The 25,274-nt window shown below is 65.1% G+C and overlaps 5 protein-coding genes across 5 annotated transcripts in view; 3 read left to right on the forward strand and 2 right to left on the reverse strand.

Annotated features, from left to right (window-relative positions):
* Positions 1–4,109: 4,109 nt before the first annotated feature.
* Positions 4,110–4,989, reverse strand: MED11 (mediator complex subunit 11). The gene is made up of 3 exons (XM_015813169.1): positions 4,875–4,989; positions 4,645–4,775; positions 4,110–4,551 (listed from the first exon to the last, which is right to left on the reverse strand). Exons 1-3 carry the CDS (start codon positions 4,987–4,989, stop codon positions 4,414–4,416), a joined length of 384 nt encoding a protein of 127 aa, XP_015668655.1. The 3' UTR covers positions 4,110–4,413.
* Positions 4,990–7,898: 2,909 nt separating this feature from the next.
* ARRB2 (arrestin beta 2) lies at positions 7,899–14,679 on the reverse strand. Its single transcript, XM_015813192.1, has 15 exons — positions 14,657–14,679; positions 14,179–14,209; positions 13,056–13,116; positions 12,536–12,580; positions 11,793–11,989; positions 11,608–11,667; positions 11,445–11,512; positions 11,115–11,250; positions 10,008–10,092; positions 9,734–9,806; positions 9,431–9,568; positions 9,136–9,219; positions 8,973–9,052; positions 8,829–8,883; positions 7,899–8,012 (listed from the first exon to the last, which is right to left on the reverse strand). The coding sequence occupies exons 1-15, from the start codon at positions 14,677–14,679 to the stop codon at positions 7,919–7,921; spliced, it is 1,230 nt and encodes a 409-aa protein (XP_015668678.1). The 3' UTR covers positions 7,899–7,918.
* A 503-nt stretch (positions 14,680–15,182) lies between these two features.
* Positions 15,183–21,925, forward strand: PELP1 (proline, glutamate and leucine rich protein 1). Its single transcript, XM_029283584.1, has 16 exons — positions 15,183–15,225; positions 15,334–15,483; positions 15,569–15,640; positions 15,735–15,794; positions 16,490–16,640; positions 16,898–17,036; positions 17,129–17,216; positions 17,610–17,698; positions 17,784–17,900; positions 18,214–18,415; positions 18,477–18,591; positions 18,789–18,844; positions 19,170–19,376; positions 19,601–20,413; positions 20,615–21,259; positions 21,827–21,925. Exons 2-16 carry the CDS (start codon positions 15,355–15,357, stop codon positions 21,923–21,925), a joined length of 2,982 nt encoding a protein of 993 aa, XP_029139417.1. The 5' UTR covers positions 15,183–15,225; positions 15,334–15,354.
* Positions 21,926–22,495: 570 nt separating this feature from the next.
* Positions 22,496–23,553, forward strand: RNASEK (ribonuclease K). Its single transcript, XM_015813191.2, has 3 exons — positions 22,496–22,619; positions 22,970–23,046; positions 23,318–23,553. The coding sequence occupies exons 1-3, from the start codon at positions 22,542–22,544 to the stop codon at positions 23,457–23,459; spliced, it is 297 nt and encodes a 98-aa protein (XP_015668677.1). The 5' UTR covers positions 22,496–22,541; the 3' UTR covers positions 23,460–23,553.
* Positions 23,554–24,384: 831 nt separating this feature from the next.
* CUNH17orf49 (chromosome unknown C17orf49 homolog) overlaps positions 24,385–25,274 on the forward strand; it is a 1,570-nt gene continuing 680 nt past the window's right edge. Inside the window, exons 1-5 of the mRNA XM_015813170.1 lie at positions 24,385–24,405; positions 24,488–24,582; positions 24,674–24,775; positions 24,857–25,116; positions 25,227–25,260. Of these exons, the coding sequence (XP_015668656.1) occupies positions 24,385–24,405; positions 24,488–24,582; positions 24,674–24,775; positions 24,857–25,116; positions 25,227–25,260 (512 nt within the window). The remainder of the gene's footprint in view (positions 24,406–24,487; positions 24,583–24,673; positions 24,776–24,856; positions 25,117–25,226; positions 25,261–25,274) is intronic.

The raw sequence follows: 25,274 nt of genomic DNA on the forward strand, positions 1-25,274 counted from the left end.
CGGTGTGAGATGTACCGCGACGAGCCGTCGCTGGTCAAGCGGTTCGCCCACCGCCTGGAGTCCTGGGAGCGCTGCAGGGGCCTGATCAGGTGAGCCCCATCCCATAATAGCCCTCCTTTGCTCGCCGGGAGCCGAGCCTGGCTGCCAGCTTGCCCCCCTTTGCCCTCTCTTTGGCAGATTCACCTTCCCCAAGAATCCGATCTGTGGCTTGGACGACGCGCCCTGGGTGCTCCGGCTCGTCTCTCGGCTCGTCTCTCTGCAGGCGGAGAAGCGTGAGTCTGCCCCAGAGGGAGGGGAGGGGGGGACGGAGAGCCCCCCTCGGCCTTGCGGAGGCATCTGAGAGGGGCCTCCATCCCCTGCCCGGAGTCTGTCATAAACAAAGAAAATGTCAAAGACATAAAAACTGAACGTAAACTTTAAAAGTTTGAAAAAGAGGAAAGTGTACTTAGAATTTGACACTACAGGTTAAAGAAAGGGTGGGGGGGGAAGGGCCTTCAGGGGCTACCAGCCCCACAGCCTCTGTGAGTCCCAGGCAAGAGGGCAGAGCCAGTTCTTGAGATGTTTCCGAAAGGACAGGTGACTTGGCGGGTGGTGGGGGGGCGCCCCTTCTCTGGGGAGAGAATGTTCCCCAACGCAGGGAAGGCTCTCTTGGGACAGGGCCAGCGGCATCCCTTCCCTGCCTGACCACCGTATCTGCTTTCCTTCTCAAAAGTGAAGGGGGCTGCCAGGGTCAGCTCCTCTAAGGGGTGTTGCCAACCCAGCCCCACCAGCCCTGCCCTCCTTCAGCCCCTGAGCTCCGTGCGGTCAACCCGAGAGGTGCCGAGGGAGACTCCACCATCGCAGCAGCTGCCAAAGGAGACTCCACCATCGCAGCAGCTCCCAGCTTTGACCACTACAACGGCCGCCCTAGCCCTAGAGAGTGTCCGGAGCCTTGTGCTGCCCAGGAATGGTAAGCCCGGGGGCGAAGGGGGCTTGGGGAGGGGCTTATGGGAAGGACACTCACTCCTGGTCTGATGGCAGGTGCCGTTGCTGAGGTCAGCCCCACCCAACTTGCACAAGAGGAGGATGTGCCAGGGTGGCACTACCAGACCACCGTCCTCTCTGCACTGGGCATCATCGTCCTGCTCCTCGTGATTGCTGGCCTGCTGTGCTGGTGGAGGCCCCCCAGGAGACGCCGCCGGGCAGCCCTGTCCTCCGAGCAACAGGTGGGCTCTCCCTCTTGCCCACGTTCAGCATCTTCTCTGCTGCTTTGGCTCTTCTGGGCATTTGGGATGCCCGGGAGGGGAGAAGGAGGGCGCTCCTTTCCAGACCTTCTGGGGCAAGATGCAGAGGCCTTTGCGGCCACTACCAGGAGAACGAGGGAGGCTCCCCCCAGCCCCTTTTATCACACACGGCATGCCAAACTCTCGGGGCAGGAAATAGATTGTGCCAAAGCAGATGAACTGAGGTTGTGTCATTGCAGTCAGGCACACCTGGCAAGGAGGCAGCAGAGAAGAACAGACTCCGCTGCTCTCTCCACCGTTTCTGGGATCCTCCTCAGCCACCCCTGCCCCACAGGCTCAGGCCCCCCGTCTCCCACTGGAGCTGGCCTGGGGCGGTCTCCCACCAGAGAAGCTGCCCTCCCTTGGAGGCACATGGCCTGGCCGGCCCCTGGGTGGCGGAAGCGCTCCGAAGGGCACTCAGGCCCAGGGGGCTGGTCAGGGTTTCAAGGAGGGCGGACAGGTGTGCCTTCCTCCCCTGTTCCCTGCCCCCCCCGCCCCTCCCCTTACACAATCATTTCTAAGGCTTCAGTCCATTGGAGCTAATTCCGATTCTCCCTTCCAGGTGTGCATGCTGCAGAGACCCGGAGAGGGGGCCACCTGCAGCCTCGGAGCACATGCGGCCGCTGCCTCAGGGTGGGGGGGCTGAGAGGAGGGAGGGGCGCAGAAGGAAACTGCGTCTTAGGGATTCAGGAATGTCCTCCCTGCAACTGTGGCTCAGTTTTCCTGGCTCCCGCTCTGTTCTTATGGACCTTTCAGGGGTTTTTTTTTTCTGACAAATAAAGTATATTTTTGTAAAAAAAAGCAGCTTCCACTGCTGAGCTTTCTGCCAGAGACGCCTCGTAGTGGCAGCCGTGATTGAGCAGAAACAGTTCCTTGAATGCTGAAACAGGGACGAGTGGTCAACCAATCCTCCCCCTTCGCCCCCCAAGAGAATAGAAGTGAAACTGCACTTTTATTTCCCCGGAGACAAACAGCCTTTTCTGCATGACTCACGTCTGGCTGAGGCTTCCTTCCCCATTTCTGCTAGCATGTCTGACCTTCAAGGGGTTTTCTTGCTGATAAGTTGGAACAAACTGAACTGGGGGGGGGGGTTTGACATCATTTCTCCCCCCCCCCCAACAGGGCCAGGAGCTGTACACAGAGCAGAGCAACCTCTTTGTAGGGCACCTGCACAAAGCTCTTACTTTGGTTATTGGCTGGACGAGCGAGGGGATGTAAAGAGGATTTTTATTAAACTTATTTATTACATTGATACGCCGCCCATCTCAAAGAGACCCGTAGTGACAAGTAGGCACGGAAAGCGCCCTCTGCAGGCGGCTGAGTGCAAAGCAGCTTGTGCTGAACTGGTTTGAGAAGGGGGGGGGAACCGTGGGCCAAAAGGAAACAAAAGCCTGGGAAATTCTACAGCAAATATTTGCAAACAGAGGACAGCTGAGTGTAGCAGCTTTAGAGATTGGCTACATGGTGGGGGTGGTCAGGGGAGGCAGGGTGGGGCAGAAATAGCCAACTTGTGATTGCAAATGCCTTAACCTGGAACAAAACCACTTTTACTGCTCAGACGTTTTGGGCAAGTTTACAATATAAAATTGAGACCTGCATTTTTAATGTTTGGCCTTGAAGGGACCCTGGTTGAAAGTGGGAGCCATCCTGCACCCACCGGGAGCAGCATTCGGGGGCCACAAGGTCCCTCCCCGGCCCCGGTGTACCAATGTCTGGCCACACGCCAGAAATTCTTCGCCGCCATGATACCCGTTGCTCTGCCGCTGGCCGTGGAGCCATGGTGGGACTGGAGAGGCCCTGGCTCCCCCCTCCCCCAACAGACTGGGCTTTTGGGCCTGAAAGCCACAGGTGCCCAGGAGACCTTCAGCCTTCCAGGACAAGGGCCCCACTTGGCCCCTTCTTGTTTCCCCACAAAAGAGAAAGGTGTGTGTGTGTGTGAGAGAGCCATCACATCTTTGTGTAAGGGGGGGTCCTGCGCTAGGGTGGCACAGAGCCTGGGATGCTCCCCCGCCCACTTCATTTCCTTCCCTGCCACTCAGGGCTGCCCAGCCTTTGTCTGGAATTTCCCAGGGGATCCTGAGCACGTCCTGTTCTGGAGCAACCCTGGCAGGGTCCCAGATGGAGATGGAGGGCCTGGAGAGCCCCCCTCCTGGAGGATCCCGCCCAAGATGGGAGGGAGGGAGGACTGGAGAAAGGAAGGGTGGCGAAGGAGGCCGCCAAAGCCTTGCATTGGGGCCCTGAGCCGACTGCCAAAGGGGGAGGCTGCTTCCAAGGGTTGCACCTACCCACCCACCTGTTGTGCTGAGCACCATCTTCCAACTAGGAAGAAGGAAAAAGAATAAGGGAAGGAGGAAGGTGGGGACCAATCCCCCTAGTTCTCCACCCCCCCTTCCCCTCTCCACTTTCTGGGAACCCTTCCATTCCTTTGTCTCAAGATCAGCAGATGCTCCCATAGGGGCTCAGTCAGGTGAGGGAAGCTCCCCCCTTGGTCAAAACCCCCTCTGGGTAGCTGGGCTAACAGCTGCCCCCTCCCCACAGCCCGAGATATGGGTCTGATGGTCCCAAGGTGGCCTAAACCAGGGGGGGGGCATTGTGCCAGAAGCCACTTGTCTGTCCACCCCCTCAGAATCTCCAGGCTGCCCCAAAGCTTCTGGGGGAGGAGGAAGTAGAGGCAGTTTCGGGGTGGGGGAGGGGAACTGTCTGGCATTTCAAGGCTTGGTAGAAAACGGGTGAGGAAAACCCCTGGATCAGTTTTAGACAGTCAGTCTCCAGGATTCAGTGCTATCTCAGGGTTGAGAGCCGCCTTGACCAGGTGCAGCTCACACTCAGCTCATTCACCGGACTTTGTTTCCGAATTAACCCACTGTATTTGGGGGGCTTCAAACCACACAGTGGCTTTCCCACCACGAGGAGTCCGAGAAACAAGGCCAGGTTGTTGATGGGGCGTCTGAAGGCTTCCGACACGCGTCCACAAACCAGCCGGGGCCTGCCAAAGGAGGGCCGACTTCTGCGCCCTCCGCCCCAAACTTCCGGGGACCTCCAGCCTCCCGCAAGCAGCCGCTCCAGGCCGGGCTCCGCGCGGGGTCCCGGAAGCGGGCCGTCGGTCGGCGCCCGCGCCGGGGAGGGTCCCTGGGGCGGCCCGGACCCGGCGCTACTGCTCCAGCATCTGCTCGCAGGCGCGGCCCAGCTCGGCCAGCTTGAGGCGGGCGAAGTCGACGCGCTTCAGGGCCATCTGGCAGTCCTTGCGCGCCGCGTAGCTCGAGCCCTCGTGCGGCTGCCGGGTGGCCACCTGCGGGGGGGGCGGGGAGGAAGCGGGGAGGGGAGGGAGGGAGGGTCAGCCGGGCCGCGGAGGGCCCCGCCCCGCCCCCCCGCCCCTGCTCACCTGCGTCAGGTAGCGGATCTGTCCCGAGAGCTCCGCCTCCACCTTCTGCACCGAGGCCCCGAACTGCGCCGCCTGCCGGTCCAGCAGCCGCTCGCTCGGCTTCTCCTTGGACAGCTCCAGGATCACCGTCCCTGGGGGGGGGCAATGGGGGAGGGGAGGAGGTCAGCGGGAGGGACGGGGGGCCCTCCCCTCTTCCCCCCTCCCGCCCTCCCTCCCCGCCCGGGCCCCACCTGCGCTCTGCAGCGCCGCGCCGATCTCGCGCTCCAGCTCCTCCAGCAGCCGCAGCCGCTCGTTGGCCAGGCCCAGGCTGTACGCGCCCGCCGCCGCCGCCGCCCCCGCCGCCATCCTCTCTGCGCCTGCGCCCTTCGCGGGTTAGAAAAGCGCGGACTGCAAGTCCCGGCGGGCCGTGCGGCGGGCAGGCATGCGGCGCGGGGGCTGGCGGGAGCACGTGGGGGCGGAGCTGCAGGCGCGGGAGGGGCGCTGGCGCGGGCTGCGGCGGCTGCTGGAACGACGTGAGCGGCGCGCCTCCCTCGCGGGGGCGGGGCGGCGGGGTCTGCGGAACGCGCCGCCACCAGAGCGGGACCTGAGTTTCTGCTTCGCTCCGCAGACGAGCAGCTCCGGGAGCGGCTGGAAGCGCAAAGGCCGGGCGAAGGCGCCCCGGGGTGAGCGGGGCCGCGGGCCGGGCAGGGCGCGGGGAGGGCTCCGGGCCGAGGCCGCGGCTGATACGCCCCCTCGGCGCTGTCTCGCAGGCCCCCCGTGGAAGCGGCCGCCCTCCAGGTGCAGCTGCGGCGCGAGGAAGGCGAGGTGAGGGCCGGGCAGGGAGGGGAGGTCTCCGCGGGGGCCGAGGGGCGCCCCCGTCCCACCGACGCGCCCCCGTCTTCTCCGCCGCAGTTACGGCAGGAGGTCGCCCTCCTGGCGGATCTTCTGCAGAGCGCCGAGGCCGAGAGCCGCGAGCAGCGCGCCAGGTAGCCCTTCTTCCCGGTGGGGGGGCGGACCCCGACCCTGCGGCGGGGGGGAACTGCCTGCGGGCTCGCGCGGGACTAATTGCCAGCGGTCCGAAACGAGCCTCGCCTGAGTCTCGGCGGGGGGGAGCGTGCAATGAAGATTGACCCTTTGCCCCCCCCTCAAGAGCCCCTCCGGCTGCTGCAAACATCAGGCCGCGGCTTCGGGGCTCCCGCCCCTCCCGCGGGCCCCCCTCCCCCTTTGCAGGACGCCCAATGCGCAAACTCGCCCCCGCGCCCTGGGGCTGGAAAGGGGCCCTGGGGGGGGGTCCAGGGTCCGTCCCCGCGGGGGGGGCGTTGGCCAAGGGGGGCCGCCCTCGGCGTGGCTCCCGAAAGGCGGGGCGGGGGCGCTGAGCTTGCCTGTCCCGCCAGGATGGGCTGCCTGGCCCGGGACTTGGCGGCGCTCACCCGGCAGCACCAGGAGGCCGAGTGCCGCGCCTGGAGGTTCGCCCGGGAGAACGAAGCGCTGCGCGCGGAGCTGGGCCAGGCGCGGGCGCTTCTGCAGGAGGCCCAGGCGGGAAGGCTGACCCTGGAGGCCCGCTGGCTGAGGGAGAAGGCGCGGGAGGCCACGCGGGTCAACCGGGCCAACGAGCAGGAGGAGAAGTGAGTAGGGAAGAGTGGGCAGCGGCCAGCGTCCCCCCCCCTCCGCGCAGTGGAGCCCCCCCCAATCTACCTCTCCCCCTCTTCAGGTACCGGAGGAAGGTGACCCGGCTGCGAGAGAAGCTGGCCGAGGCCAGGGACCAGGGTGGGCGGTGAGTTTCCTTTCGTGGCAGCCCTCCCCACTCCCAGGCCCCCTGGGGGCCACCAGGTGTGCAAAGCGCCCCTTCCTCCCCACAGCTGCCCCTCCAAAGCCTTTCCCCCCCTAAGTGTCCTCCTCTGCCCTCAAGGCAAGGAGGCTGTTGGGAAGAGAAACCCTGCAGGAAGACTTTGCACAGGCTTTTGGGGGGGCAGCTTTTGAACCACCTGCCCTTCCCCCTCCCCCCTTTTGCCCCCAGGCCTGCTGTGGACCTGGATGGAAGGGGGAGCCGCAGCTTCAGCACCTCCTCTGAGGAAGCCCAGTCGGTAGGCAGGTGGAGCCCAGCTGGGCCTGTGGAGGGCACCCTGCTCTTCCTTTGGGTGGCGGGGTGTGTGTGTGTGTGTCTGTCTCTGGAGCTCACCTGCGGGGGGGGGGGGGGGGAAGGTGCGTGCGTGCGCGCGCAGAAGAGGACACTGTTTCTCCGCTAGGTGGCTGGAGCTGGGGTCCAGCCTGCAGAGCCCAGCCCCGATCCTGTTCCCTGGGAAGGCAGGTAGGCGGCTGCTGGCTTGTGTGTGTGCGCGCACGTGTGTTGGGGGGGGGGATGCGTGTCTCAGAGACCCACATGCCACTTCCCTTCCTGCCCTTTGCTGAAGGGCTCACCTTGAAGAGGGGTAGCTGTTGGGAGTTGCCTGAGTGACCGAAGAGGCCCCCAGAAAGACCCCAAGAGCTGCTCCTGATGGTTTGGGATCCAAGTGCTGGGGGGCCTTGAAGACCCAGCCTGGTGAGACACCCCCCCCCAAGGGGACTTCGTGCAGCCGCTACAGCCAAGATGGGTTTTTTTTGTGACCTGCCCTTTGGAGGCTGCTGCCCGAATGCCCGTCTCCTCTGCAGAAACGGGCAGTTGAGCCAACCGTAGGAACGTTGCCAAGCGGAACCGCCCTCCCCCTCCTGCATGGTGTTTCCCCTCCCTCCCCCCCCTTTTATGCCCCAAGAAATGAATAAAAAGCTGTTTCAGTTCACTGTTTTATTCACTTGCTCTTTGCGAGCGGCAGGTCCGTGTGCCTCTTCGGGGGCAGGATCACGTCTGGGGTGGGGGGCTTGGCCAAGGGTCGCCCCCCCCAAACTGGGGCTGGAACAGCCGCCCGCCCTGAGCCCCAGAGCCGAACGCACCCAAAGCCTTTGTCCCTTTGCAAGCGGGCCCAATTCTACCATCCGTATCTCCTGAAGCATTTAAAATAGTAGATACAAAAGAGAGAAGTTGGGGAGGGGGAGACAACAGCAAAGTGGTACTTGAGGACGGGACCACCTGACATTAATGCCCAATAAATGACTCCAGTGCGCGAGACGGGGGGGGGGGAGCTCGTTATATACATCAAAATCCTCTCGGAAAGTAGAAGCAGGGGAATGGGAGAAAAGCCGGGAGGACCCCCTCCCCAATTTTAGTCACATGAAACCCCCCCCCACTACAGCCACAGGACAAGATGGGGAAGGTGGTCGTGGGACAGGATGCTGGTGGGGGGGCTGCCCCAAGGGCCCCCTAGCAGACGTAATCGGCCTCCTCGTCGTCTTTCGTGCCCTTCAGGCGCAGCCGCGCAAAGTCCTCGAACACGATGTCGTCATCCTGCCCGAAACTGGGGGGGGGGCGAGAAAGGGGAGCAGATTCAGTGCTGAGGGCAGGCTCTGTTTCTCCCCCCCCCTCCCAGCACGCGCTTGTGCAGAGGCCCAGCTGCCGATTGGTGCTGGGGTATCTTCCGCCCAGCCTCAGAGCACCAGGGCCTCGGGAGGTGGGGCAGAAGAGATGTACTTCTGCGAGGGGGTTTAGCCCCCCCCCCCAATGGGAGGTTTCAGAGGCCCCCACATCCTGCAAGCGGAACCAAGCGAAATACGTGATCGGTCTGCATTGGGGCCTCTGCTGGGCTGTTTATACTCAGCAGCTTCCGGATTCCGGGTGACTCTTGGGAGGGGCAAAACCACAGATCCCTTTCAGGACTTCCTTTGGTTGGGGTGCCCCTGTCCAAAGCCCCCCCCCAAGGCAGGTTTAGCCTCCCGGAGCCTGGGGGCTGAGGAAGCTGCTCCAGTATTTCCTGTCTGTGGGAAGACCGGAAGCGTGCCACGGGCGCCCTGATAATTTTTTCTGGGCTGCAAATTTTTTTGTGGCAGGGGGGGGGGGGAAAGGGCTGAAGCAGGAACAGGCCAGCTCCTGGCCAGGTGGGGGGGGGGCGTGTTCTGCCGAAGGGCCCATCGGAGAGAACGTGGTGAAGGAATCGGGGAGGACCAGCATCGGCCCCGACCGAAGTCGTGCTGTGGCTGCCTTCCGGTCTCTGGAAGATGCAAACGAAGGCTGCCTCTTCTCAGGCCAAAACGAAGCTCTGATCCAGAGAACTGCAGCTGCCCCATTCTCTCTGCCCCCCCCATCTACCATGAGAGCCCCCCCCAATGCCTCTTACTTGGGCTCAAACTCAATCAGGTTGGCATCGATCGGCAGGTCTGATTCTGGCACATCTGGGGAGGGAGGAACGAGGGGGGAGTGTGAAGCGGTTGCGGGGAACTGGAACCGGGGAGGAAAGGGGGGGGAGGGGGCAGAGCCTCACCTGCTGGGGGCTGCATCGGGGAGAGCTGCTCGGGGGGCTTCGGGTGCATCAGGACAAAGGGCAGCTCCACCGCCACGTCCCTGGCAGGGAGAGAAGCAGCCTTTGGTCACGCGGCACAAGGCAGGGGGGGGGCAAGACCGGAAGGCCCCCGCCCACGACTTACCCTCCCCGGGAGACCACCAGCTTCACTTTGACCCTGTAGGAGACCAGGATGCCCAGGACTTCCTTGTTGATGCCCTCCGTCACGCTGCAGAGCAAGAGAGAGGAGAGCTGGAGGGGGGGGGGAGACACACAAACCATCCCCCACGTGGAAGGACAGCCCCCCCCCCCGGCTCTTGAGCAGCGTCCCCACAAGCCCAGAGCCTGCAGGGCCCGGCCTGCCCGGGGCCACTCTGCACGGCAAAACACCCCCCCACTCCCCCCCCCCGGTCCAAGAGCGCTGGGACAGGCTGGCTCACATGGTGGAGGAGGCCAGGTTGGTGTCCTCGTGCTTCAGCTTCCCGTCCAGGGCCAGGCCTCGCTTCTCCCGGTTGTTGCTCAGCTGCGGTGTGAGCGTGTAAACCTTGCAGAAAGTGGAGCTGGGGGCCACCTGGTCTCTGGCAGGGGGACAAGCAAGACTGGTCAGACACGCTGCTCCACAACACACACCCCCCCCCCCCCGTTTTCTGAGTAGAGCTCACCCTGAGGCTTCCAAGATACGCTTTTAAGGACAAGACAGCCCCACAAAGGGAATATTTGCTTACTGCGGGGCAGATACTCACTCCTGCTCAATCTGGGCCACCGGACACTTGTACTGGGCGGTGCTGAAGAGGCAGATGTCTGCGTACTGCCGCACTGCCAGAAGGGAAGGCAGGTCAGTCGGGGAGCCCCTCCCCTTCTTTGCCCAGGGAGGGGCTGAGGAATGCCTCTCCCCCACCCCGCCCATCAGGTGCTCGGGATGGGGGCCCGGGGGCCCGAGAAGGAAGGGAACCGCCAGCACTGAGCCCCCCCCCCCCGCCCAAACTCAGGCTTCCAGACAGCGGGGCCCCTCCCTACCGGCCACTTTCACTTTCTTGACGCTTTTACTGGAGTTGTTGGTCACGTGAACGTTGACGCTGATTGGCTCACCGTGATAATAAAGCTGGGAAGGAAAACAGGCAGACGTGCGTGAGCCCCCCATTCCTGCACGCAGGGCGCCCCCAGCCCCTCCCCCCCGGTCCGGACAACCAGCTCTCAGCCGGGAAGGGCTGCTTGGGCACAAACGCAGCTTCGCTGTGGGAGGAAAAGCTCACAGCCTCATTTCTGACCAGGCCTGGAGAAGTATAAAAACACCTGCGGAAATTCTCCTGGACAAATGGGAACAAGCCAACAACATAAATCCAGCCCCCACAGCGTTTATGCTTCCTGAAAACAGAATCAGAATCAAAATAGAGCTGGAAGGGACCTTGGAGGTCTTCTAGTCCAGCCCCCCGCTCAAGCAGGAGACCCTATGCCATTTCAGACAGGTGACTGTCCAGTCTCTTCTTAAACACCTCCAGTGATGGAGCGCTCACGATTTCCGGAGAGAAGCCATCCCACTGGTTCATCGTCCTCACTGTCAGGAAGTTTCTCCTTAGTTCTAAGTTTGCTTCTCTCCTTGATTAGTTTCCACCCGTTGCTTCTGCCTTCTGGCGCTTTGGAAAATAATTTGACCCCCCCCTTCTCTTTGGAGCAGCCCCTCAAATGCTGGGGTACCGCTATCATGTCCCCCCTAGTCCTTCTTTTCACCAGACTAGCCAAACAGGCAAAGATTTTTTTTAAAAAATAATCTTGTAGACCAGGACAGCTCATGGCTGACTAATCCACCAAGCGTGGTTTTCCCGTTTCCTGTCCAAACTCTTCTTGCCTTCTACCTCAACTCGGAGGTTTTTTTTTTAAAAAAAATGGTGTTTTCTAGCACGCTCATTTCTAGAAGCAGAGATGTTTTTCTTCGCGGTTCCCAAACCTGAGAAGTTGCAGAAGCCGGCCGAAGCCGCGTCGCTTCCTGTTGAGTTCTCTGAAGGGTAAATTAACTTTCCAGCCAGGCGCGAAGCACTTTCCCCGCTGGGCAGGGCGGTGTCCCCCCCCGGTTTTGGCAAGGGTCTCCCGCGCAGCAGGCCGAGCGCAGCTCAGCGCCCCTCTTACCTCCTTGTCGAGGGAAGCTTCCAGGTGTAGGGAGCGGTCGGACATCAGGAAATGGCGGGTGGTCTCGGCCATGGGCTGCGGGCCAGACTTCTCGGGGGCATACTGGACTTTCCGGATAACCAGGCGGACGGAGTTCCTGGGAGGGAGGGGGCGCAGGAGACAATCAGCAGGGGCAGGGGAGGGGGCCAAGCCAGCAAGGGGGGGGTCTCTGAAGGCAGCGGTGCTGGGGGAAGCTTTCCAGGCGGGGTGGGCAGGGAGAGGCCTCTGCCGGGCAGGGCTTCAGGGAGGGGGCGCCCACTGCTGGGTCTGGTGGGCCGGCTGCTCACCCACCTTTTGTGAATCTTCTCCTCCAGGTTTTTGGCACAAAATGCCCGAATCTCGAAGTCCACGCCACAAGCCTGCGAGGGAAAGGGCCGTTCTCAGGGCTGCCAATCCTATCACTTCACACACACCCTTTCTCCTGCCAGTATCGCCCCCCCTCCCCAAGACCCACCTTCCCCGTGTCCTCCGGGCCCGGCTGCAATGTCACTGAACAGGGCAGGTTCTGGGGGATCTGCGGAAGAGACAGAAAGGTGTGTTGGGGGGGGGTCTTCACAGGGAGGAGCTCCTGCTCCCCCGGGACAAAGAGCAGGCCCTCTCTGGGGGCAGAAGGGGCTGCGTGGGGACAGGCCGGCTTACCATGAAGCTGAAGGGGTGGGCGTTGGCACCCAGTTTGCGCAGCAGCCGCTCCTGCAGGCGGGTGAGTTGCTCAGGGCTGCCCTCGGCGGGGGGGAAGGCCTGCCAGGAGGCCAGGAAGAGATCCTTGCGGAAGGAGAGGCCCAGGACATCCAGATCCTCACGGCCATAGCGGAAGGCACACGTCAGCGTCACAAAAACTGGGCAGGAGGGAGGCTGCATCAGAGGCACCTTCTTCCAGCCCCAGAGACTCGGAGGGAAAGACGAGGGAGGCCGGAGAGGGCCAGTCCTGCTTCCCGTAGGCCAGGATGGTTGAGAGCCGTTTCCCGGGTGTCCCCCCCCCTGCCCAATAGCCAGCCTGAAGCACAGAGCGTCTGGCCGTTCCTGGTTTGTAATCAATATCACTTCTGGCTTAAGATCCTCTCTCCCCCCTTTTTTTTTCAATTTAATTTAATTCTGCTCTGTTGCCATCCCAGACGAGGCAGCATCAGTCTCCTAAGACCGGCCGGCTGCTTCCCACAAAGGCCAAAGCCGGCTGCCACGGCTGAGTCTGCATTGAGGCCTTTTGAGGCTCCGTCTCGGACGGAAGGAAAGCAGCAGAGATGGGTGGAAATCAACCAACCAATTTCTCTGGCAGACTCCCCACATCTCGCTTTCCTCACATCTTCCATGCCAAGCGCAGCTCTCCCCTCTCCCCCAGGAAGATTCTGCCAAGATCCCCTCTTCCGATTTGACGCCGGGCTCACCTTTCCGATCCTTGAGATATTCCGGGTCAACAAGAACCACGCCGTCTGACACGGAGGAAGGAGGAAACGGGAGAGGGTGTCAAGAGACAAGGAGCCCCCACCCAGAGCAAACTCCCAGCTCCAATGTCTCTCGCCACTGGCTCCGATTGTGGGGCAGAGCCCCCCACTCAGGGGACCCACCGCGCCCTGCCCGATGGCAGCAGCCGACCTGGCCTTTGGTAGCCACAGAATCCCATGGCAAGTCATTGAGCTCAGCCAGAAACAGCAGCCCCCCTCCCCCCACCTGACAGTTTCAGCATAAAGACTTCTGGGCTGAACCCTTAGAAAACATTCTGCATCCCTCTCCTTGTGGGACCTTGCAGGCAACTTGGCTGATGCACTAACAACAACACCTGAATGCGGCACCCTTCCTCAGGTGAACAAAACACAGCTGGAGCCCCCTCTGTCCCCAGCTGCCCTCCTGTTTTTGCAAAGGAAACCCCCGGGGGACGGGCCGTTCTTACGTGGCTCGCTTGCTTACCAACGGGGTCAACCCTGTCCAGGTGATCCACAAAGTCACGCTTTCCCAGGTAAACAGTGAGCTGGTGGAGACAAAGGGGAGGGAATCGTGAACCTCTCCTGACGACCTTGAAAGGCGGACCCTTCCCCTGCCCTCTGATTTAGGACTACCTTTCCTCTGGCTCGTAAGCCTCAGCACCTGGGCCTGAAGCCCTTTGCAGCATCCAACCCACAACAGTCTCCCACCCATCCAGCTGCCCGGTTGCTTCTGGTACAGCTTGCAGCTGGCTGACAACTGGCATCGGATCTGGTCCAGCTCCAGAGGCTCCATCCTGATCCTCCCTCTAGCTGCCAGGGCAGCCCCCTCCCCATCAGACTGAGGCTTGCCTGCACCTGTTGCTTGGCAGCGCCTCCCTCCTTGCCTCCCTGGGGGCAGCAGCCACCAGCCTGGCCCAGAGCATCGCCAGGGAGATGCTGGGCATCAACAAGCCTCCAGCACCGCAGCTGCCACCCCCTCCCCCCCGCCAGGCAGCCTCAGTTTCCCAGTAACCGACTTGCTCCCTGCGGAGGACACCCCACCTGCCTCCCATCCCTACCCTGCCGTCATGGCCAACCTGGGTGAGGGCTGCCCCTCCTCAGGTGGACGGGGGCATCACCTAGCAGCACAGCCCTGTGGCTGAAGGCACCGGTCCTGGCCCTCCCCCACCGCTCCGTCCCGCCACTGCCTGCTCCCCTGGCAGAGATGGGCCACCGCCCTGAAGATGGGGCTGAGGCTGCTTGCACAGCTTTCTTCCTGTCCCGTGTAAGTCCCAGGCAGGCGGGGGGGGGGGGGGGGAGAGGCCCCGGCAGCAGGCAGCTCTCAGGCAGGAAGCTGCCCAGGCGGGGGAGGAAGGAGGGCAGGAAGCCCGGTGGGGGAGCCTCGCCAGTGGCCCTCTGACAGGCAGCTCCGGCTCAGGGACCAGTGGAGGAGTCAGGGGGCCCAAGGGCGTGGGGACTGCCAAAGCCCCCCGCCCCCTCCCTCTGCCTGCGCCCCACGGCCGCCAAAAGGCCCCACGGGGAGGGCGTCGGAAGGTGGTTTGCCCTCCAGTCCCCTTCTGCCTCCCTAGCGCAGGAAAGGAAAACAAGAACCGCAGCCGAAGACTTACTTTGCAGTTGGGGCTGGACTTTTTGAAAACTCTGCGGCAGAAAAAGGAAGGAAAAAGAGGATGTAGCCAGGCGGAACTCCCGTCCCTCAGCCCCCCCCACCCGCCCCAACAGCCCCAGCCCCCGTCGCTTGGGGGACCGGGAGGCGCTCCGGGAGGGGGCCAGGTGCGGTGCCGGGAACGGCCGGCGGCAGGTGCGACGCCCGCCGCCGAGGAGAGCCGCTGGGCCGCCGAGGGCAGCGGGGCGGGGGGGGGGGAGACAGGGGAGGGCGCCGCCCGGCTGCCGGGGGGCCGCGAGAGGGGAGGGCGCTGCTCCTCGGACCCCCCCACACACGCGCCCCCTCCCCGTTTACCACCCGCGGCCGCCCCCCCCCGTCCCGAGCCGCCCGTCCCCGGGCCGGCGCCGTTCCCGGGTGTGCGCGGGGAGAAGGGCCGCCCCCGCCCCGCAGACCAGCGCGGCCCCCCCCCCCCCGAGGCCCACCTGGTGCCCGCTTTCTCCCCCATGCCGGCGGAGCTCGGCTGCCTGCTCGCCCGCTCGGCTGCGCTGCCGCGGCTGCTACTGTCGGGGCGGCTCTGAAGGCGCGGCGCGGCGGGAGGGCGGCGCGGACCGCAGGGAAGCCATGCCCGGTCCGGGCAGCGTCNGGCTTGCCGGGCTGGTGCGCTGCGCGCGGGACTGCGGGGGCCAGGCGCAGGTGAGCGGCGGGGCGGGCGGGCGGGCAGCCCCTGCGCGCGTGCAGAGCGCCGCCTTCCCTTCCCGGCCTGAACTCTCTCCCGCCCCAGGCGTCGCCGTCGCTGAGCAGCCTGCTCGTCCTCAGCAGCGCCCGGATGGGCTCCGTGAAGACGCGGTGAGTCTCCCCCACCCTTCCCCGCTCCCTCCCCCGGCCCCCTCGGACGGGGCTGCCGGTCCTCCCGAGGACGGGCGGCTGACGCTGCTCTCCGGGCAGGTTCGAGGGCCTCTGCCTGCTGTCGCTGCTGGTGACGGAGAGCGGCTCGGAGACCTTCGCGCAGAACTGCCTGGCCTGGCTGCGGAGCCTCCAGCACCTGCTCCAGGTGAGTCCCGGGGGGGGGGAGAAAGTGGGGGTTCGGTTGTCCGGGTAGCCCTTTCCCCCCCCTCGTGTTTCAGCCCTGCCCCACCCGCTGCCTTTCTCCCCCCCCCAGTCCCAGGACCCCCCTGCCACCATGGAGCTGGCCGTCCTGGTTCTCCGGGACCTCTTGCAGTACTCTGCCCAGCTGCCCGAACTGGCCCGAGACATCGGCACCAACCACATTCCTGGACTCCTCACCTCTTTGCTGGCCCTCAAACCGGAGGTGAGACCCCCCCCCTCCCGCAACCGGGCACCCCTCCTAGAAGGCCCGTCTCGGCTGACCCCTTCCTTTCCTCCCCTTTGCTCAGTGCCAGCTCCCCATCCTGGAGGGATGCCAGGCGTGCATGACGTTTTACCCCCGAGCCTGTGGCTCCTTGCGAGTAAGTACCTGAGGCGTAGTAGATGCGTAGTAGAACGTGGGCAGCCGGCCTCCCTGCTGACTGCCTGCTCTGCCTGCCACCTTTTTCACCCCAGGGCAAATTGGCCACCTATTTCCTGTCTTGCCTGGATGCAGAAACGCCTCACCTGCAGCAGGTAAAACTCTCTGTGTCTGTGGGGCCTGTTCGGTATTTACTGCGGGTTCTTTGTGGCAGATGCGGCCACTATACTTGTGCTGCTGTTTGCGTCAGAAGTGAAAATGAAGCATTTCTGTTCGCTCAAATTCCCATTCCTCCATCCTCCCGGTCGTGTGACTGGCGTGTGGGGCGAGCAGTATGGCTGGCATGGGCGTTGAGGGGAGGACCCAAGCCAGCAAGAGTCGCCTCGCCAAAAATGCTTCCTGGCAAAACCTGCTGCGCAATAGCGTCAAGCCCGTTGTGGGGATTTGTAAGGTCCCCTCTCTGACCTGAGCGCGCTTAGTGCTTCTCTCCGCTTCTTCTTTCTTGTGCGATCAGTGCAAAGTACCGGGAAACGATGGTTTCCTTTGAACCTAGTGGTGTAATTTTCTGGAATCACTTTTTTTTTTTTTTTGCAATTGTATTCAGTTGTTGGCCAGTTGCGCTGTTGCTCAGTAGGGGGCATGTGCTGATGTTCCCACCTGATTGTGGGAAGCGTTGTGGGAGGAGGAGGCCCTGGCACCCTCCTGTCCGCCCTCTCCTCCAGTGAAGGGGAGTGGCCCGCTGTCTCTCCGGCTTCTCCATTCCTTGTCCAGTTGTCCTCGTCTTGAAAAGTTGGGGTGATGCTTCCCCTCAGCTGCTCACGTCACCCCCTGCTGCCTTCCTTTCCACCAGCTGGCCTGCGAGTGCTACGCGCTCCTGCCTTCTCTGGGCGCAGGTTTCGCACAGGGGCTCAAGTACCGCGAATCCTGGGAGCAGCAAGCGCATTGTCTGGTGGCCACGCTACACCGCCTCCTGGGCACGCTGTACGAGGGGGCCGAGGCAGGTGAGTGGGCGCCAGTGACTTCTGCCTTCCGAGAAGGCAGAGACGGCCCTCCGGCCATTTCCTCCCCAGTAGTAGCTGGTCGGCCTCCGCTTGAGCAAGAGGTGCGCCGGAGGGGAGCCCCCGTATCTCCGGGCGCCCGATGGAGGCCAGAGTGCTTCCTTTGAGCCCAGGTGCGTTCCCATCCGGGGCAGCTGATGGCCCAGAGCCGGAAAAAGGAGGATAAGCGCTGAAGCTTTACGCCCTGCTCTTCTCCTCAGAACCGCTGCACTACGATGGCCCCGGAGAGGAGCTGCTGCTGCTGCTGCCGCGGGACGAAGAAGCCACCTCCATCCTCCTCCTCCTCCTGGCAAAACGCCGGTTTGCGGGTTTGGCCAAATGCCTCTGCCGGATGCTAAGGTCTGGCCTTGACTCGGCGCCCCTTTCTCTCTGGTTGCCCCTGCCACGCTGCGGGCCCCGTCTCAACCCACCTGCCTCCCCGGCTCTTTCAGGAACGACTTTGGGGCTCCCGTCGCGGTTCCCGGCCAGGCTATCCTCGACCTTGTTTGCCGAGCCCTCGACGTCTCTGTGAAGAACATGGTGAGTGCGCCCGGGTGCCGCTTGGCTCGTGCCGCAGCTTCACTGGCTTTCAGGAAAAAGCAGAAGGAGGGCTCCAGGGCCAGAGCAGCCGGGGAAAGGAGGGGTGGGTGGAGAAGAAAAGTCTGCGTCGTAGGTGGGGGCCTTAAGGCAGGCAGGCAGGCCCACCCTCTTGTGAGGGCTGCTGGGTGGTCTTAGGGGGGAGTGGGCAGCGCTGGGGTTACCCGGAGAGGGATTCCTTCAGAATTTGGAGAGGGGGATTTAAACAGTTTTTGCATGGCTTGGCCGTTAGAGCTAGGCGCGCCTTTTCTGTGCAAATCAGACCCCCTGGAAGCCCCGAGGGAGGGGCAGCTCCCCCCAGGAGAGGGTGTTGGCTGACCCTCCCCCTGCTTTCAGAGCTGGTTTGGAGATGGGCCCCTCCGGATGCTGCTGCTCCCCTCGATCCACCTGGAGGCCCTGGACCTCTTGGCTGCCCTTATCTTGGCGTAAGTAAGGGGGGGGGTGGAAGGGGGTCAGGGGCCTGTAGGCTTGTGCCAGATCCCCAAAGCAGGTGGTCTCTCCCCTCTGCAGTTGCGGTCCTCGCTTGGTGCGGTTTGGGGGAGCCCTCTGCCGCCTCTTCCCCCAGGTGCTGAACATGTGGCAGGCTGGCCAGGATCTGCCCTCCCCTGGACTGCAGCGGCCTTACAGGTTGGTGGTGCAGGTCCTCTGGGGCTGGCTGTCGGTACATCCCCCCCCATGGCCCACCTCACAGGGGTTATTACCAATGGCCTCTGCGAGAGCCTTGGACCCTGAGCTCCCACTATCCCAGCTGGTCTGCTCTGGCCACAGGGCGTGGCTTGAGAAGGCCGCTTGGACACCCTTAGCCTTTTGTTCTGTCCCCGGGTAGGGCAGTAGGGAACCTGCCCCCCCCCGGCCTGATCCTTCCACTGCGACTGCTGCCAGGGACGCATCCACCCTGGGGAGGGAGCACGATGAGGAACTCCCCCCCCTGTCTCCTCAGTGCAGTTCGGGCTCGTCTGTACCAAGTCCTGGATCTGTGGGTGCAAGTGGCCGGAGCAGCCTCCGGGGTCCTGCTGGGGCACAGCAGCCAAAGTGAGGCCCTGCTGGGACACTTGATCAACGACATCAGCCCCCCAAGCGACACCCTGAAGGTGAGACACCCCCACCCCTCTTTGCCTTCTCCGCTGGGGGTGACCCGGGAGGCGAGGGCTGCGCTCCTTCACCCGCTTTGCCCCCCAGATCCAGCCGAGCGCTGACTCGGAGGGGAAGCCCAGCGCTGCGAAGAAGCCCAAGCTGTCCACGGTGGGCGGCCTCGGGTGCCCGTTCCGTAAGCACGACCCTCAGGCCAACAGCGACGTCTGCCTGGCCGCCTTGCAAGGTGACTTGGTGGGGCTGGAAATGCAGAGTCCCTAATAGGCCGAGCCCAGAGGTCGACAGTGGTGGGGGTGGGGGGGGTGGGCAGGCAGGGCTCCCTCCCCCCCTCTTCCCAGTCACTTTTTTGCCTTCCTGACGGGGGCTGGCGGTTACCCCACATCTGGGCTAGGGCAGCCCAAGCGAAACCTCTCTCTCTTCCAGGCCTGAGCAGGGCCGTCCTCCTGTCCGGCAGCCTCATGAAGGAGCAGCTCCACACGGTGAGCCAGCCGATTCCCCTGGCTGCGGGGGGGGGGGGGGGTCACAGCCTCAGCCATGCCGAGATGGGGGGGTTTGGGAGGGCAGCACGGGCTGCGTGGAAAAGGCAGGCCTGGGAAGACCTGTGCCAAGGGAGGAAAGAGCTCTGATTGAGCGGGAGGCCCTCTGCACGTGCTCAGAGACCCCTGCCACTCTAGGGAGGCCCTCTCAGGTCTTCCAAGCACACGGAGCAGCTCAGCATGGCTGGACTTTGGGAACAGTGTCTGTCCCCCCCTACCCCCGCCGCGCTGCTGCTGAGGGGCCGTGCCCCTGTCCCTTCCTCCCCAGAGGTTGCAGGAGCTGGTGATCCCGCTGCTGATCCGGCTGGGCCAGGCGGAGCTTCCCCCGGGATCCCCCTACGCCAGGGCCAACTGCCGTCTTGAACTCTACCGGCTCCTGCTGGCCTTGAGCCTGGCTCCCGCCCCTGCCTGCCCCCCGCCCCTGCATTGCGCCCTCCGGCTGCTGAGCCAGGGGCGCACGGATCCCAACCTTCTGGTGAGGTGCCTTCCTCTCCCCGGGGGAAACCGAGGGGTCCCCCACCTCCTCTGCCTGGGGGTTCAGCCCGTGTTGGCGTCCCTGGGGGTTTGGGGGAGGCGTCCTTTGCTTTGCCCTGGGGGAGGCCCGGAATTGGTGGCTCTTTTCTGGGGCTGTCGAGTGGGGCGTTCCAACGTCCCCCCAGATTCTCCCCCTGCCCAGCGCTCTGCATCTTCCTCCTGCAGGTCTCCTCCTTCTGCATGGAGGCTGCCGTCATCTGCAACGCCCTCCTTCACCCTCGGGTGCCATCCCTGCAGCTCCCGCTGGTTGCCCCCGCCACCCACCTGCCCGGCTCCTCGGAGGTCTCCCCTGCTGCGGCGGTTGCGGCTGCCACCCTGTCTCCCTTCTGCCCGGCTGTCCCGGTGCCCTTCCCGGCCCCCCGCCCCCTCCCTCCGGCCCCTGGGCCTCTCCCTGCCAACTCGCTGGGCCTGCCCCTGCCTGGGCTCGCAGCCCCTCAGCTGCCCCCTCGCCTTATCCCCGAGGAGCCCGTTCCCCCTCCCTCTCCGGGCACCGCAGAGGTGGCTGCTCTGGCCACCGGGGCCAAGTTGCGGCGCTCCGTGTTCATCCATTACGACAAGGAGGAAGAGGAGGACGTTGAGATCTCTCTGGAGAGCGACTCGGACGACAGCGTGGTCATTGTGCCCAAGGGGCAGCTGGGGAAGACGACCGGCACTCTTAACTCTGTCCCAGTCCCTGCGGCCGCTCCAGCCCCCCCGCCTCTGCCCGTCCCCCCCACTGCCCTTCCGCTCCCCGCATCCCCTTTGGTGGCCTGCGAGGAGGCTCCCTTGGAGAGCCCAACGCCCCTCGCCCTGGGGGTCCCACCGCCTGCCTCGGCAGCGCCGGTGCTGCCGTCTTCCCCAGTCGCAGCAGCTGCCGAAGCCCCCCTGCCGGCTCTGCTGGAGGAGGACCCCCCCACGGTCATCAACATCAACAGCAGCGAGGAGGAGGAGGAGGACTTTCCCGAGGACGAGGAGTACCTGGACGAGGAAGAGGAGGAGGTGGGGACGGGGCAGGGGTGGCAGTGGTGGCCCTGGCCTCAAAGGCCCTGCTGCAGTGGGGGGGGGATTCGAGCGTCCCTCGGGGAAGGGCGGTGATGGGGGAGGCCCCGGCCGGAGGGAGCGTGGCTGGCCTCCGTTCCTCGGCAGGCCCTTGGCGGCTGCTGGGGGGAGTTTAGGAGCTTCTCTCCCTCGGCTGGCCAGGAGGAAGAGTTTGATGAAGAGGAGGGGGAGTTTGAGGAGGAGATGGACGAGGAGGACGACGACTTTGATGATGATGAGGAGGGCCTGACGGAGGAGGAAGAGGAGGAGGAAGGCCTGACGGAGGAGGAGGAGGAAGAAGAGGAGGGGCTGCCTCCTCTTCTGACCCGAAGGAACGAAGAGGAACCTCCAGCGCTTCTGCCTGCTGTGAAAGACGGGCCCCTCAAGCTGGCGGAGGAAGAGGAGGACGACGGGGGAGCTGGGCTGCTGATGGAGGTCGAGGAGGAAGCCTTCCAGCCCCCTCAGGAGGAGGAGGAAGGAGAGCGGATGGGGCCCCTGCTGCTGCTGAAGGAGGAGGAGGAGGACGGGGCCTTGCCTCTGCTCCCGGGGGCCCAGCCCCTCCCTCTGCCTGCCCTGCAGGAGGGGCCCAGCCCGCTGGAGGCCCCCATGGACCAGGAGGGCCACTCTGAGCCAAAGGAGGGCGCCTCGGAGGCAGCCTCGGCAGCATCTCTACCGCCGGAGGAGGCCGTCCACGCAGGCTCCAGTGGGGACCGGGCGGAGGCCGCTCCAGACTCCGGGGCTGGGCAGGGGGAGCCGGAGAAGCTGCTGCAGCCGGACGAAGAGGTGCTGGAAGTGAAGGAGGAAGAGGTGAGAGCCGGAAGCCCTGCCCGGGGAAGGCCCCAAGGAGGGGACGGGAGCCCCTGAAGGAGGAGGGGGCACGGGGGGGGGGCCCAGGGAGCGCCTCCCCGGCAGGTGGCCCTCCTGGAACGGAGGCTCAGGCCCAGAAGCCCCAGGGCCAGGCCCGGAACTTGCTCTGCTGGTGTGTTTGGAGTTGTGTTCCATGGCAGAGGGGTGCCCCCCCCCCATTAGGTGATCCGCCTGGCTGTGCTAAGGGCTAGGGCTGCATTCCCGGCCCGAGTCTTGGTGGGAACGTCAAAAGAATGCACGAGCCGGGACTGCCGGGTAAGTCCAGGAGGACGTCTGGGGGAACGCCTTGGCGACGCTGAGCGAGCTGCCCTCTCTCTCTGTGGAGCTTCTGGGCTGAGCGAGGACTTGCTCCGGGGCCCTCGTGGGTGGAGGGGGCGCCCACGTCCTGGCAGCTTCTGGTCAGCCTTGACCGCTCCTCCCTGTCCCCCCGGCCGGCCGCTTCTGCTGCGCGCCCGGAAGGGGCTTCGACCCAGCAGGGCCCGCTGACGGCGGTTCTTCCCCCCTCAGGGCGGCAGACCCGCGCTGGACGAGACGGAGGCCATGCTGGCGGACTTCGTGGACTGCCCGCCCGACGAGGAGAGAGACCCCGGCCAGCCCTGCTCCTGAGGGGGCGGGGGGGAGGGGAGGGGCTGCCCCGAGCAGACTTTGGGTTTCCTGTTCGTTCCCACGTTTCAATAAAGTTCTTCCCTGCTGCACGTGAACCGCGTCGGGGTTGCTGTGGCCGGCTGGGCACGGGCGGGAAGGGCTCCGCGGCTCCGGGCCGGCTCCCCTTCCTCGGGCGGCGCTTACTGGCCTGATTTGGGCGAGGGAGGGGGCTGCCTTCTCTCGGGCGGGGGGAGCGGAGACGCGTCGGGGCTTTCCGCCGATTTCGGGCCGGCGGCTTTTGCGAAGAGGACCGGTCCATGTGATACCAGCAGGGGGGTCTACTTCTGCCTCGTCCCAGCCCGCACTGCAGGCTCGAAATGCGCGCTCTCTACCCCCGCCCGTCGGAGTGGGGCGCTCCGCGGCGCAGCGGCCAATGCGCGTCTCCGCTGCGCTCGTGCCCCGCCCCGTCGGGCTCGTCCATCGCTTCCCGGCGTAGGGGAGGCCAGCGAAGCAGCGACGTCCCCTGCTCCCTCGCGCGAGTGGTGGCGCTCCACTGGTGACCTGCCAAGGGCGGCCGGCGGCGGCGGCGGAGTCTGCGGGTGGCGCTCGGTCGGGGGCTTCGTGGTTCCGCCGGGCCATGGTTTCGCTGCTGTGCTGCGGGCCGAAGATGGCCGCCTGCGGGATCGTGCTGAGCGTCTGGGGGGTCATCATGCTGGTAAGACGCGCGCCGGCCATCCTGCCCGCCACCCTGCCTGCCGGACGGGGTTGGGAGAGCGGCCCCGGCCCGCCCGATGCTGGGCCCCTTCGGGAGCGCGGAGCTCCTGCCCGCTGCCCCGGAAGCCGCCCTCTTGGTCCTCCCCGCGCTGCCCGTCGGGGCGCAGGCTCGGCTCCCGGCCCGTCAAGGCGCCCGAGGGGGTCGGTGGGCGCAGAGCCCCGCACCCCTTCCGGCCCGGCCCAGCTGCCGCGATGCGGGCCCGGCAGGATGACCTTCGGGTGGGCTTCCCGCCCTCCTACTGGGGGCTCCTGCCATTCCCCGCCGACCTGCTCCCCTGCTCCCCCTCGCAGGTGCTCCTGGGCCTCTTTTTCAACGTCCACTCCGCTGTCCTGATTGAAGACATTCCAGCCAGCGAGGAAGATTTCACGTGAGTTCCCCCCCCCTCAGCGAAGCAAGGCGGCAGCCCCCCGCCCGCCCCCTCCAGAGAAGCTTCCTGCCCTGGCTCGCTCTTCCCCTGGGAACCTGGGCCTTCCCGTGTCAACGGCGGGGGGGGGGGAGGAGGGGCCAGGGGCCGGTGGTGAGGGGCTGGGAATCCCGGGAAAGGCCTGTGGTTGTGGTTGTGCGTGTGCGGGGGGGGCGAGGGGCAGAAAGCCGCTGTCCGCAATGAGCCATCCTTCGTCTCCCTCTCTTTGCCGCAGGTCCGGGGTAACCAAGATCCACGCGCTCTATGACCAAGTCAGCTACAACTGCTTCATTGCCGCCGGCCTCTACTTCGTCCTGGGGGGCTTCTGCTTTTGCCAAGTGCGCCTCAACAAACGGAAGGAGTACCTGGTCCGCTAATGACCCCCTACTCTGCTGGAGCCCCTCCCCCCGTTTCTGTCGACTCCCTCTTGTGCAGGAAAGTGTCCCTGTCCGGCACCGGGAAAGAGAAGGGGGGGGGTCTCCTGGCACTGTGTGTGGAGCCCCTTTTCTCACTCGGCCAGCAGCATGGGGACCTCCGTCCCCCTCCGCTCTGCCCTTGGCTCCCTTTATTTAAACCCGAGGAAGAGGTCAGTGGGCACCGCCCTTCCTCTTTTGTCCTTGGCTGACCAAAACAGAACTACCATGTTGTGTAAATAGCAGAGGTGTGCCCCGCCNCCCCCCCCCCCCTTGGCACTTTCCTGGCTCCAGGCTTGGGCCTCGATTTGCCCGGCTTGCCAGCAGCCAGCCCGCACCAGTGTCAGCCGTGTTCGTGCGTGTGGCCGCCCGTTTTGTCTTGATCGTAATGCTGCTTTGCCCAGGTCCCTCCCCGGGGCTGGAAGGAGCCGCCTCCTCCCTGACCCGGGCGCCCCACTTCATGCCCCCCGCCTGGGGGAAGGGAAGGGTCAGAGTGGCCCTGCCCCAATAGCATCCCCCCCCTCCCACTGCCGGGGCCCGAAAGAGTCGTTTGTGCAATAAACAATGTTGGATCTGACTTCTTTGCTGCTCTTCTTTCCAAGGGGGGGGCGGTTCTTTCGGTGTGGGCAGGGGGAGACTGCCGGAGGGAGGGAGGGAGGGAGGGAGGGGGCGGCCTGGGGGGGGGTCTTCCTGGCAGAATTGTCCTCCGCTGCAGGGGGGAGGGAGGGAAGAGACGCGGGCCGGGGTCGCCCCCGGCGGAATTCAGCGGATCGGTGGGCCCGGTTGCCACTGGCTCGCGACCAGCCGCCTCGCGCCATAGAGCTTCCGGAAGGAGCGGCCCAGGGGAAGGGCGCATGCGCACGGGCGCACCATAGAGGGAACCGCCGCCATGACCTCCGCCTCCACCAAGGTACCCGCCGACCGGGGCGAGGGCGCCTCTGAGGGCGTGCAGAGTGCCCGCGCCCCCGCCTGACCGCCTTTCCCGACCGCAGGTGGGCGAGATCTTCTCCGCGGCCGGCGCCGCCTTCACCAAGCTGGGCGAACTGACGATGCAGCTGCACCCGGTGGCCGACTCCTCCCCGGCCGGGTGAGCGTGGGGGGGGGGTCCTGGGGGGGCGGCGGCGGCGGCGGGGGTCGCGCAGAGGGCGGCCGGGGCGCTGACTGTCCGCGTCCCGCAGGGCCAAGTGGACGGACGCCGAGATCGCCCTCCTGCGGGCCTCCGTGCAGCGCTTCGGCGACGACCTGCACCGCATCAGCGCCCTCATCAAGGACCGGACCGTGTAAGCCGCCCCCGCCCCCGCCCCCCCCCGCCCCGGCCATCCCCTCCGCCCCCCCGCCCGCTGACCGCCTTCTCCCCGCAGGGCGCAGCTCAAGGCGGCCGCCAAGCGCAAGGCCTACGAGGACTCCGGGCTGCCGCCGCCGCCCCCCGCCGACTCCCCGAAGAAGCCTGCCGGCCGGAAGCCGCCCCCGGGCCCCACGCCCGCCGGCCCCGCGCCCCCGCCGCCCGAGCCCAAGAAGCCCAAGGCGGACGTGACCCTGAGCGCCCTGAACGACGCGGAGGCGCCCCGGGAGCTGCTGGGCGAAGCGCCCCCGCCGGCCAAGAAGCTCAGCTTCGACCAGGGTAAGGGCGGGCGGGCGGGCGGCGGGGTGGGTGGGTGTGGGTTGGCAAGTGGGGGTCCCGCTGGCCCTGCGCTCTCCCCCGCCTTCTCTCTCTCTCTCTCTCTCTTGCAGACAGCCTGAACCTGGAGCCCGGATTCCTCCTGACGCCCGGCAGCGCCG

This window comes from Protobothrops mucrosquamatus, unplaced genomic scaffold, assembly GCF_001527695.2.
Source record: "Protobothrops mucrosquamatus isolate PMUCROS unplaced genomic scaffold, P.Mucros_1.0 scaffold141, whole genome shotgun sequence".
NCBI lineage: Eukaryota > Metazoa > Chordata > Lepidosauria > Squamata > Viperidae > Protobothrops > Protobothrops mucrosquamatus.